Source organism: Artemia franciscana, chromosome 17 (genome assembly GCF_032884065.1).
Source record: "Artemia franciscana chromosome 17, ASM3288406v1, whole genome shotgun sequence".
NCBI classification, from domain to species: domain Eukaryota; kingdom Metazoa; phylum Arthropoda; class Branchiopoda; order Anostraca; family Artemiidae; genus Artemia; species Artemia franciscana.
This window is the reverse complement of record NC_088879.1, coordinates 8,539,341-8,552,500: the sequence shown is the minus strand read 5'-3', so window position 1 is coordinate 8,552,500 and position 13,160 is coordinate 8,539,341. Positions and strand designations below refer to the sequence as shown.

Genomic DNA, 13,160 nt, shown 5'->3' with positions numbered 1-13,160 from the left:
TAGATTTCCATTTATACACCAATTTTTGCAAAGGAAAGAAACCCGTGGTTTCATTATAAACATTTGCTTTGGTTTTGTCTTATGTTATTATCATGAGTCCTGGGAGTTTTGTTTATAATGTGAATTATTTTTTATTTATTTATTGTTTTTTTGTGTATAGATGTCGTGGTTGTTTTTTTTTTGTGTTATGTTTTAAAAAAACATTCTTTTTGTCCTTTGTATTTTTTTCTTCCCTTAAGAAAGGCTCCCGGACGTGAGGCCGAAATAATCAGACTATTTTTTTTTTTTTTTAGTTGAAGTGCACTTTAGTTTTTATATTTTATTTTTTGTTCACTGCTTTTTCAAAATTAAAACTCGTTTTCTCTTTGGTTAACTTTTTATAAAGATCCTCCAGAACCATTTCTGCCACACGGGTGACAAATCGAGGTTTCTGGTGCTGGGTCTTCTTGAAGAGACAAGTAGCAAGCTTGTCACCCAGCTTTGATGCGGCAGGGATCGAACCCGGACGCCGTATTGCCAAACAGGTCATTAATCGACTATGCTAAAACATGTTTTTTTTTAATAGTGACATTATGAAAAAATAAGATGAATAGTTTTGTTCAATAGGCTCAAAACCCCCACTCAATATACAAGAAGTACAGAGACACATAGGAAGAAGAAAGAAGAAAAATAAAGAACAAACAGACAAAACGACAAAAAAGATAATTTTCTGCCTTGGGAAATACAGCAGCCATTTTGGTTAGGGACCTCCCTCATAGTAAAAATAATTTAATAATCCTAATTTTGTAATTAGAAGAAATAGAATGCGTAGATCAGATAAAACATACCGGATGTACAGATGATTCTAATGAGCGTTAACTTCTCCGACATCGTACGATACGTGGTTAGGTTCAGGTTCGTTTTAATAATAAAATAAGTTACAAAATGTCCAGAGCCCGGCTGAGAAGACAAATTCGTAATGCACGGGATGGAGAAAAACTTCTTTAAATAAATACAACATCCATACTTCACTACATGCAATTCAAACAAGTGTAATTAAACATATTCCCCCGTCAATTGCCCGGTCAACAGCACCACCCGTTGACGCGTCCAGCGAAATAAACATAAAAATAAATAAAAGATACCAAGAACCCTGGAGAATGCCTAGGTCCAGTATCATAAAAAACCATATAAAATGGGAACAAACTTAACATTCCAAAGGCGAGCCCCACCAACCAACAACAATTCACTTATCACAATATTTTTTTCAATAAATCAACATAAATTTAAGCTTTCGTTTAGCTGTTTTAATTGATTTTGAAGTATCCAATTTTGACGTATAAATATTCCAATACCGAATTACCGAGCTTCGAAGGGAAAATTTCGATCTTTCATTTATTATACTTGGCTGATACAATTTGTTGAAATTTCTAGTTAGATGTCCGTGGTCAATACTTATAAGTGGGAAAAGGTTCGAGGAACGAAAAAACAAGGGAAGCAAAACACAGTAATACTACAGTTTGAAGAGAATAGATTCAACCATCACAAAATGTCTTAAAGGAAGAATATTAAGGAAGAAACACAGAGAATCAGCAGACAAATTTGTTGGATATTATTTAGGGGAAGGCAAGTAGCTCTTAAGGACCTGCAAAGCTTTGTTCTGTTGTCTCTGAAGTGGCATAATATGAGAACTAAATGTGTTAAGGTAAACAAGCGATGAAAATATTAAATGAGAATGAATAAGTGCATAATAAAGTGATCTCATTGCTTCAAAGGGAAGGGATGACCTGAGTATTCGCATTATCCCTATGTGGGATAAGAGATTGACATAAAAGCAAAGAAAGTTGGGAAATTACACCATACAAGGTGGGGGAAATAGAGAAATTAGGTTTTTTGAAGCTCGCTAGCACAAAGTACTTTTGGACAAACCAGTTTGTTTCAATTGTAAATGTTATTTATTTGATTAATTATCTGTTAATCCTTCTAGAGCAATATTCTTATTAAATTCTTTAAAACAATATATATGATCGAAGATTTCATCAAATCACAACTATCTTAGTTCACTCCTCGCTAACTCGGGCCTTTGAAATCAGAAACTTACGAGCTCTGGATCTGGTTGGTCGAGGGCGAGAATATACCGGTATTAGTAGCACCAGTTCGATGCGCATCAATTCTGGGCAATAGGTTCTGAGAAAGAGATTACGCAGCTAAGGTGGAGTCAAGGGGATTACCCTTGATAAACCATGGGGACAAAAGCCTTATAACAATTGGTCAACAGATTAAAAAGAAGAAGACGAAATTCCGACATAAAATTTTACATTTAAGAAATTCCAACTTAGGTAAACTTAGAATGGTCTTTCAGAACGATTTAAGTTCTTGCGCATTTAAATTATTTTAAAGATCTTCAATTTTGTCTTAAATACAAATTTTAGCAAAAAATGATATACGGTAATGTACCTTTTATCACCATGCTACCGTTTTGCCACCACTCTTGTCATTGTACAACTTACTACCAGAAAGCTAAAGTTTTGGAAGCTGTTTAGAGTCTACTTGTAGGTGATTCACTGGTGACATCTAATTTGAATGAATTTAAAAATAGACAAGGATACTCTTTATGAGAGGGTTTCACATACAGCGCATTTAAACTTTTTTAAAGATCTTCAATTTTCTCTTAAATGCAAAAATCAGCACAAAATGATGTACGGTAATGTACCTTTTATCACCATGCTACCGTTTTGCCGCCACTCTTGTCATTGTGCTACTTACTAACAGAAAGATAAAGTTTTGGAAGCTGTTTAAAGTCTACTTGTAGGTGGTTCACTGGTGACATCTACTTTGGATGAATTTAAAAATAGACGAGGATATTCTTCATGAGAGGGTTTCACATACAGCGCATTTAAATTATTCTAAAGGTCTTCAATTTTGCCTTAAATCCAAAAATCAGCAAAAAATGATATATGGTAGTGTACCTTTTATGACCATCCTACCGTTTTGCCACCACTCTTGTCATTGTGCTACTTAGTAACAGAAAGATAAAGTTTTGGAAGCTGTTTAGAGTCTACTTGTAGCTGGTTCACTGGTGACATCTACTTTGAATGAATTTAAAAATAGACAAGGATATTCTTTATGAGAGGGTTTCACATACAGCGCATTTAAATTATTCTAAAGGTCTTCAATTTTGCCTTAAATCCAAAAATCAGCACAAAATGATATATGGTAATGTACCTTTTATCACCATGCTACCGTTTTGCCACCACTCTTGTCATTGTGCTACTTACTAACAGAAAGATAAAGTTTTGGAAGCTGTTTAGACTGTACTTGTAGGTGGTTCACTGGTGACATCTACTTTGAATGAATTTAAAAATAGACAAGGATATTCTTTATGAAAGGGTTTCACATACAGCACATTTAAATTGCTTTAAAGATCTTCAATTTTGTCTTAAATCCAAAAAACAGTACAAAATGATATACGGTAATTTACCTTTTATCACCATGCTATCTCATATTCAAGCTGTTTAGAGGGTATTTGTAGGTGGTTCACTGGTGACATTTACTTTGAATGAATTTAAAAATAGACGAGCATATTCTTTATAAGAGGGTTTCACATACAGAGCATTTAAATTATTTTCAAGATCTTCAAATTTGTCTTAAATGCAAAAATCAGCACAAAATGATATGCGGTAATGTACCTTTGAATGAATGGCATCTACTTTGAATGAATTTAAAAGATGAAGAGGATATTCTTTATGTGAGAGTTTCAAATGTTCAAACTCACTTAACAACAGCATATACTTTGTAAAATGCAATCATATTATCTTTTGAATGGTATATACCTGTTCAATTTTATTAAACGTATTACCTCTACTATGAAGCGAGATTGCTCAAATGGTTATATACAAACAGAATCTAATAGATAAAATCCTATTACCTGGCCTTCACCCAAAAATTCTATTTTCTCATACTGTTTTTGCCTTTCTTCCATCGCTACCAGAACTGAACAAACCCTAGGGAGAAAAAAGATATTAAAATAGCTTGTCTTATAGCTTGTAGATTATAACAAAATATTGGATTCACCCAAATACAAGTCACATCAAAATGTCAAGAAGGATAGAGTGGTAAAGTCCTTCTCGCGATCCCCCTCGAGAGTAGTAAGCCTGTAAGTACCTATCCACAGATAGGAATCTACTAATGTTAATTTCAGTCACCACTGCTTGGGCCTTGGGACATAGTATTTTGTAGAATATGCTACTAAGCTTGTAAGGACTGAAATCAATTGCTGCAGAGTCGTACCCTAGGTCAATTTCCTGGACATATGAAGAACTGAATGTGAAGCAAAAAGAGAATTCTTGGGGAGAAATCTAAGATGATGGAAAGAAGTTATCCTGCTAGTACCGGTTCTGAGCATTACTACATGAACTTGAAACTTGTTGGATGTTTTATTGATAAAACAAATTTGACGCTGTAGGAGCTAGTTAAACTATAGTTTAAAAATGATATGTTTAACTGTGTTTGTTCAACTGTTTGAACAGTTGAACATAAAGAACGATAAAAACTTCTTAAACCAGTCATTAGAATAATAACTCTGTGAATATTTCACTATTTTATGCAAATGAGATTGAGACTAAATGTCACTATCTAACTATTCAAATAAGAGCATTACAGAGTATCTGGTACTTAGTTCTAAGTCTATCCAGCAGATGTGTTGGTTTTGATTAAGAAAATTGATACACGCTAATTTTTTTTTACTGTTCAGTTTATTTACTAGCTTTACTTTATCTGGTCATTTTCAATATCTTATGTAAAAAGTCAACAGTAAGTTTTATAGTCTGGGTAATGGCATGCCTCAGCCTTAAAATGGAAAGTCATCTGCAAACTTAAAATCATTTTGGTTATTCCTCATGACATTATTGAAAAAGACCAGAGAGAATAATGGCCCAATTTAGTTCCCAAGGCAGACATGCAAGGAGTTCCGGTACATTTAGATTTTTCTCCAATTGAAAGGAGGACATTATATTCCTGATCAGGCAGAAAATGGCCTAGCAATTTTATAATAAACGTCTTATCGTGTAGTAGTGCAGTGGGTTGGATCTCACCATTCATGACCTAGAGTTCGAACCTTGCTGTAGCAAAACACTGTAGGACTCGGAATTTAATCCCGGTGATGAGACTATGCAAAAGCATCTCCACATTGATCCAAATAAGAAGAAGAAGCCTGAACCTCTGTGCACCAAGTTTTCAAGCTACATTGACGGCAATTAGGTGGTGATCAAACAGTTTGTGGTAACAAACTGTAGTAAGGAGCAACCCGGCTCAATAGTATACAAAACTCTAAAAAATGGAATTTTGATACTAAAAGATACATCAAAAGAATCGGATTTACATGCTGATTTTATATATATAAATTTCATCAAATTTTGTCTTTGTCATCAAAAGTTACGAGGCTGAGAAAATGTGCCTTATTTTGGAAAATGGGGGGAAACACCACCTAAAAGTCATAGAATCTTAACGAAAATCACACCATCACATTCAGTATATCAGACAACCCTATTGCAAAGGTTTCAAGCTCCTATCTGCAAAAATGTGGAACTTCGTATTTTTTGCCAGAAGAATGATCATGGGTGCGTGTTTTTTTTTTTTTTTTTTTCAGGGATCATCGTATCGACCAATTGGTCCTAGAATGTCGCAAGAGGACTCATTCTAACGGAAATGAAAAGTTCAAGTGCCCTTTTTAAATGACCAAAAAAATTGGAGGGCACCTAGGCCCCCTTCCACACTCATTTTTCCCCAAAGTCAACGGATCAAAATTTTGAGATAGCCATTATGTTCAGCATAGTCGAAAACCTGTGTCTTTGGAGATGACTTACTCCCTCACAGTCCCCAGGGGAGGGACAGCAAGTTACAAACTTTGACCAGTGTTTACATACAGTAATGGTTATTGGGAAGTGTACAGACATTTTCAGGGGATTTTTTTTGGTTTGGGGGGTTGATGGGAGGAGGATATGTGGGAGGATCTTTCCTTGGAGGGATATGTCATGGGGGAAGAGACAGATATTATTACGCATATGAGGAGTTCTTCTCCTCCTAAATACGTCACTCTTTAGGCTAAAGTATTATTAGTAATTTCAACTATTTATTCTATGGCCTTTCTGATTCAGGGGTTATTCTTAAAGAATTGGGACAAAACTCAAGCTTTAGTGTAAAGAGCGAGGTATTAACGAGGGGACAAACCCCCTCATATACACAATCAAAATATAAGAATATAAAAGTTTGTTACGTAAGTTAATTCTTAAGTTACGTATATTTTTTACTAATAAAAATGTTGTTTAAAAATTAAAAGTTCTAGTTGCCTTTTTGAGTAACCAAAAAATTGGAGGGCAACTAGGCCTCCTTCCCCGCCCCTTATTTCTCAAAATCTTCTAGGAGAAAGTTATTTAGCCAAAAAAAAAGAATTAATATGCAAATTTCATTTTAATAATTTATGTGCAGAGAGCCAAAATCAAACATGCATTAATTCGAAAACGTTCAGAAATTAAATTTAAAAAAAACTAGTTTTTTTAACTGAAAGTAAGAAGCGACATTAAAACTTAAAACGAACAGAAATTACTCCGTGTATGAAAGGGGATGTTCCCTTCTCAACGCCCCGCTCTTTACGCTAAAGTTTTTTACTGTTTAATAAAGTAGAATTGAGAGAAAGAGTCAAACTTTAATATATTGAGTGGGTTAATGTTAATGTAAAAACAGCTAGTTTTTTTTTTATTTAATCTTGGTCATAAAAAGGTTTTTGCAAAATCAGCAGAAAGAGGTGCAGCAAAACATCCTTTAGTGTCTAGATACTTTGAGATAGCATCTAGCATCAATGTAAGGTATTACAGTGAAGTATGTTCTGGTGGGAGGCCCCATCTAATTTGGGTTGATTTCTTTTGTATTTCGGAAAAGACAGTCGTAAAGAAAGCTTTTAGAAACCTTGGAGAGAGCAAATGTTTCAGAAACAAAACACTGATACATCAACAAGACACTGGTTAAGAATGACAGCTTATTAAACATGAACACTCTTTAATCAATTTCACTGGGATTTCAAGAGGATGGCTAGATTTCCTAATGTCACGATTTTTAAGTTTCATCTACTTCGTATGCTTACGAGGTCTGTAGATGTCAGAAAACAGCACAAAAACTAAGAGTCACTGAGCTGAACTTTGTTAGCCTTGGTAACACGAATCGCTAAATCACTATGAAGGAGTGTAGAAGGCTAAAAAAGACGGGACTTAGTGAGTCAATAGACTTACCAGCTGAACTTGGTAGGAGAAGAAAGGAATCGCTAGTGTTACAAATTGAAGACATCAAAATCACCAGCTGAAAAGGTTGCAATGACGCGTGTAGTCCAGCAAGGAATAAAATTATGACTAGATATCAAAAAATTCTCGAAATTTTTAGCAGAATAAGTTTTCAGACAAATGCATTGATCCGCTGAAACCGTCGATAACGGCACCATCTCCTGATGCTGGTTCTGATTCTTAATTACTTACGAATGCTCAGGAACTGCCTTTTATTTCTGCCATTATAGTCAATAAAATAAAATTAATTAAGGAGTGGAAAGTATGGTTAATATAAGTTAGATTTTACGCCTATAACAGCGGAAATGTAAGAATGGTAGTGGTCAATAAGTTGCCAAATGGTATTGGTCAAATGCGTTTTCCAAAAATGTTTCATTTTCCTAGTTTAATTAAAGACCAATTAAAAACCTCAACGAGTATTGATTTGCATAGTTGTCCCAAAGCAGGCAGTGACCTTGCGAGCAAAGGTCGAGGCAGGGTCAATGCTGTGAGAAGTCAATGGACTGCAACTAGACTAGCAAATGAAAAAATCCATTCGATTTATAATTCAAAACCTTGTTTCATTAACCTGTAATGTTCTTTTTAAATCTATGGGTTGGGTGACCTTCTTTTGTTTTGTTTATGTAAATATAATTTTCATTTTTAATAAATTCCCATTTATACGCCAATTGTTGCAGAGGAAAGGAACACATGGTTTCATTATAAACATGTTCTATATTTATTGCCATCAGTGCTGAGAGTTTTGCTTTATAATGTGAGTTGTTCTTATTTATTTTATTGTTTATACATATATGTTTTTTTTCTTGTCATGTTTTAGTTGTTGCGTTTTTTTTGTGATATCTTAAAATTCTTAAATTGTCAGTTGTAAATTTTTTTTCCTGTTGAGAAAGGCTCTCGGACGTTTTACTGTGTTTGTGATAATTTGTCCTTACCCCTCTGATTGTCTCAAATACAGTCTTAGGATATATAAGCAATCAGACTTAAAACAAAAACAAAAATAATGAAATTCTTAATATTTAACATGTGGCACACTTGTATTAATTAGATTATCATTTTTCCTTCTGTTACTATTCATATTCTTAATGTATGTGATATAGTATTTATCCAAAACTCAGCACACTTACTAAGAAAAACTAGATATCTCAATTCTACAGAGAATAACTGGTTTTACAACAGATCAGCCAATGAAAAATAATCAAACAAATACACTATTAGGGTTATAAGGAATCTAATGGTTTGGTACCATTTTAATTTTATGGTATTTTTATATAGCCTAGGGCTATATGGGCTATAGGTCTATTTAGCAATTTAATAATGCCTTTCTTTTTTATCTAGTATATATCTTTCTGGAGAGCTCCTATATCTGTAAATTTATTTCTCAAATCTAAGAAAAAATCTATTATATGGCTTAAAATGCTATTGAAGCAACAGGAACTAAATTTGCAAAAATTAAAGCCAATGCAAAAGAGATTAAAACTTAAAAATAAGGTTAAATAAACTGAATCATTTATGCCTGGATTCAGAATTCAAAAACTTGGTATAAATAAATCTACAGTAAAATTCTAGTTTAGGATGAAGGCACTGATAATTTGCCAGTTTTGTAAAAAATTACTTTTTTTTTACTGTAAAAGGCTTAATTTAAAGACTTCTGGTTTGAAAAGGGTTTCAGTATGTAGGAAAAACATCTAGGAATCTCAGAAAAGGGTACAAAACTCTGATTTACTTAAATGGGCGTGTTTTCACTGACAAATTCAACAGAACACAAAAATTACCTGTTGTCAACATAAGTTGGAACCTAATTCAACACATGTCAAAATACTTTGGAATGCTTATGGGGGTAGATCCTGGTGCAATTTACATGCCTCTTTTTTTTCTTTATTTCTTCATTTCTCTCCAGCTTCGTTTAATGTATAAACATATAAAACACTATTCAGACTATTGCAGCTAAAAACTGAAAAAATTGCCTCAAGTATAGCAACAAAATTGGGTAAATGTATGGAGTGTAATTGTCTGACCTAGGTCATTACAAGGTCAGACCTAGGTCAAACTCTTCTTTTTCTCAGAGTATTGCATTTATGACACAAAAACAGCATATCCAAAACCTATCTGGAATGGCCCAGTTCCTCCCAGTTTTCATAGTCTGTAAAGATTTCTCTGTTGTTCACAGTGAAAATGTTGTCAACATTTGGCCATTTCAAAGTTAATCTGCTATTTTAATCTACTTCAAAAATTTTAGTTTTGATTATCATTTTGTCAGGAAAGTTCAAGCCTTGAAATCTGCATGTCCTACTTAAGATTATTAGAAATTTGTGAGGGAGTTTAACATGTTTCATTACCACTTTGGGTGGGATAGGGTCTAAGAAAACAGGAGTGAGTATCAAGAATTTTAAACAGTTTATTGTCATTATATTTGACTTAGTAGAATTTGCTTTCATGTGCAAATTCTTAGCTTCATCCAAAAAATGGATAGGATTTAGAGGGTGTTACTTTTGGTATTTCTATGACAACCTCAAGGGTCAGCAGGTCATCTATATTTAAGACCTTTGAGGGAATCTCTTACTAATTGCATTAATCAATACTAGATGTAAGGGTGGTCCTAACAAGGTTCCCCAAGGAATTCCATGCTAAGTGGGGTGGGGCTCAGAGAGAATATTTTTGTATTTTACAATTTGAGATCTATTTGATGGAAAACATGCACCAAATTTATTAAGAGAGCTTCTACTTCAAATTTATTTGGTGATAAATGGATTAGGGTAAAGTGATCAAACAAGTCAAATGCTTAAAAATATGACCTCATGTTTTGTAATGCATCACATTAATGTGGCATCTATATTATTAATGTATCAGTTTTTTTGTTTCATTTGTATTTGACAGGTCAGTTGGATTCATTGCTGTATGTTTTTTTATAATGTACTTTTGTTTTTACTTATGCCCTCATTTTTATTCATTTTACTTATATTACTTAATTTTATTTATTTTACTCATATTTTACTTATGTACTTATGTTTGTGTACTTAAGCACTCATTTTTATTCATTGTACTCATTTTATTTTACAAGTCAGTTTGCTGACTTGTTTTAATATTTCCCTTATGTACTTATGTTTTTTTTTGTAAACAATGTAGGCTAGCTGACTGAAGGCAACAAGTTTGGCAGTTTTTATGTTGTGAGAGTTTGCTTGATAATGAAGTACTATTCACATTAATGTCACTGAACATAATATGAGGGCAAGCAGCCATTTCTCAAATGATGGAAAAATCTAGCATTAAATTACCAAAACTATGATTTAAAAAAAACTAACATAAATTTGACAACTATGTTTTTGTCTGAGGGCCCTTGAATTTCAACACCAATTGTTTCTTATCTGTTCTACATGTTCAGTGATATTTTGACAGAGTCACCTATATTTCAACAGTGCCTGTTGCTGTCTGTCAAAAATTGTGACAAGGTTACTACAAGATATTCTCAAAAGAAATGAATCTCATGATAGAAGCAAATACCTATGTTTGAATTTGGCTAAAGGAACATTTTTAGTCAGCCTGGTATTCCACTACATCTGGGAAGAATTTTCAAGACTTGGAACATAGTTTCATCAATAAAATATTTGCTGTCATTTTAATTTAATTTTATCAAGAAAAAGCCAATGTGGCTACATTTTGGAGAAGATCATGTTATCTTGATGTATTGGTGCTGGTCCTAACTTTTTTTTGAAAAAAATAACTAGGTTATGACAGTTTGACCATTACATGACTAAAAAATTGTCAGGAGCTCATTTTGTGCTGAAAATAGGAAGCTGTCAAATTGAGCATTATTTTCTTTTTTTACCTGGGTGTATCAGATATAGTGTCTATGTTTTGCACTGTCAAAATACAACAATAACTTCAAGACATGGTGTTTCAAGTCACAACTAAGCAGAGTTATCCTGTTTTGATGGAAAATTTTGACAGTTTCTTCCAAAATTGCACTATCAAATCATTAGTGCCTTTACCCTAGTGGCTTCTTGCTATCAGAGCCTAAAGGATCACTCAGAGATGATATAAAAGTGAATCCTTATTCAAAAACTTACATAAAACTTTTAGAAAATGTACACCAAAGTGATATCCAACATGTAAAAGCTTTCCTACCCTGCAAGACTAACAAAGGTAAAACTCCCAACCCTTGTATACCCAAGAAATACAGGTGATGTCATTCTAGCCTATAAGTTAATGAGGGCTAATACTCTCCCAACATTACTTTGCACTGTTGGTCATAATTCAAGAACTAGAGGTCATCAAGTGAAATTTGTTAAGCAGTCTACCCTATCCAGAGTCTCTACTAAATTTTTTTCCTTATGAATCATCAGCAGTTAGAATAAACTCTCCCAAAAAACAGTTACCACTGCATCCATTGATATTTTCAAACATAGACTGGACTCTAAGTGGTCCTTGGCTATATCGACTATAAACTCAACTGGGAAGCAGCTAATCATCCAACTGCACCAGGTCACTGAAAAATATTATAAACAACTTAAATCATCAACTCTGGAGTTTCACAAGGAGAAATCCTTGGATTACTCTAAGCAGTAACTTAAGGTAATTATTTCTGCCAAAATAAGGCACAAGAAAAGTGTTTGAGCCTTATACTTTTGTTCTATTGTAATTCATAAGGTTTGAAAGATATGTGATGTTTTAAATTTAGGGAGGAACTCTCAGCAGGACATAAAATTCTATTGAAACAACAAGAATTAGCCTATATCTACAAAAAGCAAAGCCAATAAAAATAGATTGAAAACTTAAAATTAAGATATTTTTTTTGGCTGAATTTAGATAGATGACCCATGTATATGTCATGGATTCTAAACTTCTAAGCATAAAAATTAAAAAAGTATAGACATAGTAGATTGGTAAGCTAATATCTTCTAAGGGCATATTTCCAGTCCTGGATTCATTCCTGAAATCTTTATTTATTTAGTTCAACTGCTCTCAAAGATAATAAGGACCTCTAAAACTAGAACTTAACCAATGCTAATCTTTTAAGCCCTAGAAATGAAAAAATATTGAAATAGTCCTAAAAGCTTGACAATGTCTTACAAGGGTATATTTTTGGCCCTGGATCCATTTCTGAGCTTTTTTTTACATATAGATAATATTTAGCTCAGAAGAGGCCATGACGAAAAGTATCAGTTCTTTACCAGACTTAGTGCCCTGGTGTGGTAAATAGACTTCTTACAGAAAATTTCATATACAACAAAGGTTTCACCTGATATAAATATCCTTTTCACTATAAGACTTCCTTGCTTTTTAATCAGAGGTGGCTAAGCGCGTTCTAGTAATTTAAACTTTACTAGATGCCTTAACGGTGTTGTCACGTTTTACATTTTTTTTAAACAGTTTTTTTAACATTAATTGCAATAAATGGTGCCTATGGCAAAAAAGCCGCCAGTCCAGTAAAATTTCAAGGTCAAATTTCATCGTTAACCTGGATTCATACTAATTTTGGAATCGAATATTATGTCATTTATGTGAAACAGATTATATTACGACAAGTCTAAAATGGTTTAAAAGTAGCTTAATGGTTTATTTATTAGATAAATAGAGTAACGCACCAATCATAAACAGGTTAACATAATTGCGGACTTTGAGCAAGCTAATACGAGAAGTTCGCTTAGACTTTTAGACTTTTTTAGACATATCTTTTTTCATTATACAAACGACAAGACAGGGAACTGTCGTCTATCGCTGTCACTGTTGACTTATGGAAAAGGGCTGATATTCTACACAAAAATATGAAGAAGATATAACAATGGACAAACAACTGATCCTTTCTCGTCATTGGGATACTATGGTGTAAAGTAAAAATAAATTCTAAATTTT

General features: G+C 33.4%; 1 protein-coding gene across 1 annotated transcript in view; it reads right to left on the bottom strand.

The window, feature by feature from the left end:
* Positions 1 to 12,680, bottom strand: part of LOC136037785 (cyclin-dependent kinase 7-like) — a 51,818-nt gene extending 39,138 nt beyond the window's left edge. Inside the window, exons 1-2 of the mRNA XM_065720619.1 lie at positions 12,547 to 12,680; positions 3,908 to 3,983 (exon numbers count right to left, since the gene is read on the bottom strand). Of these exons, the coding sequence (XP_065576691.1) occupies positions 3,908 to 3,961 (54 nt within the window). The 5' untranslated portion in view covers positions 3,962 to 3,983; positions 12,547 to 12,680. The remainder of the gene's footprint in view (positions 1 to 3,907; positions 3,984 to 12,546) is intronic.
* Positions 12,681 to 13,160: the final 480 nt, after the last annotated feature.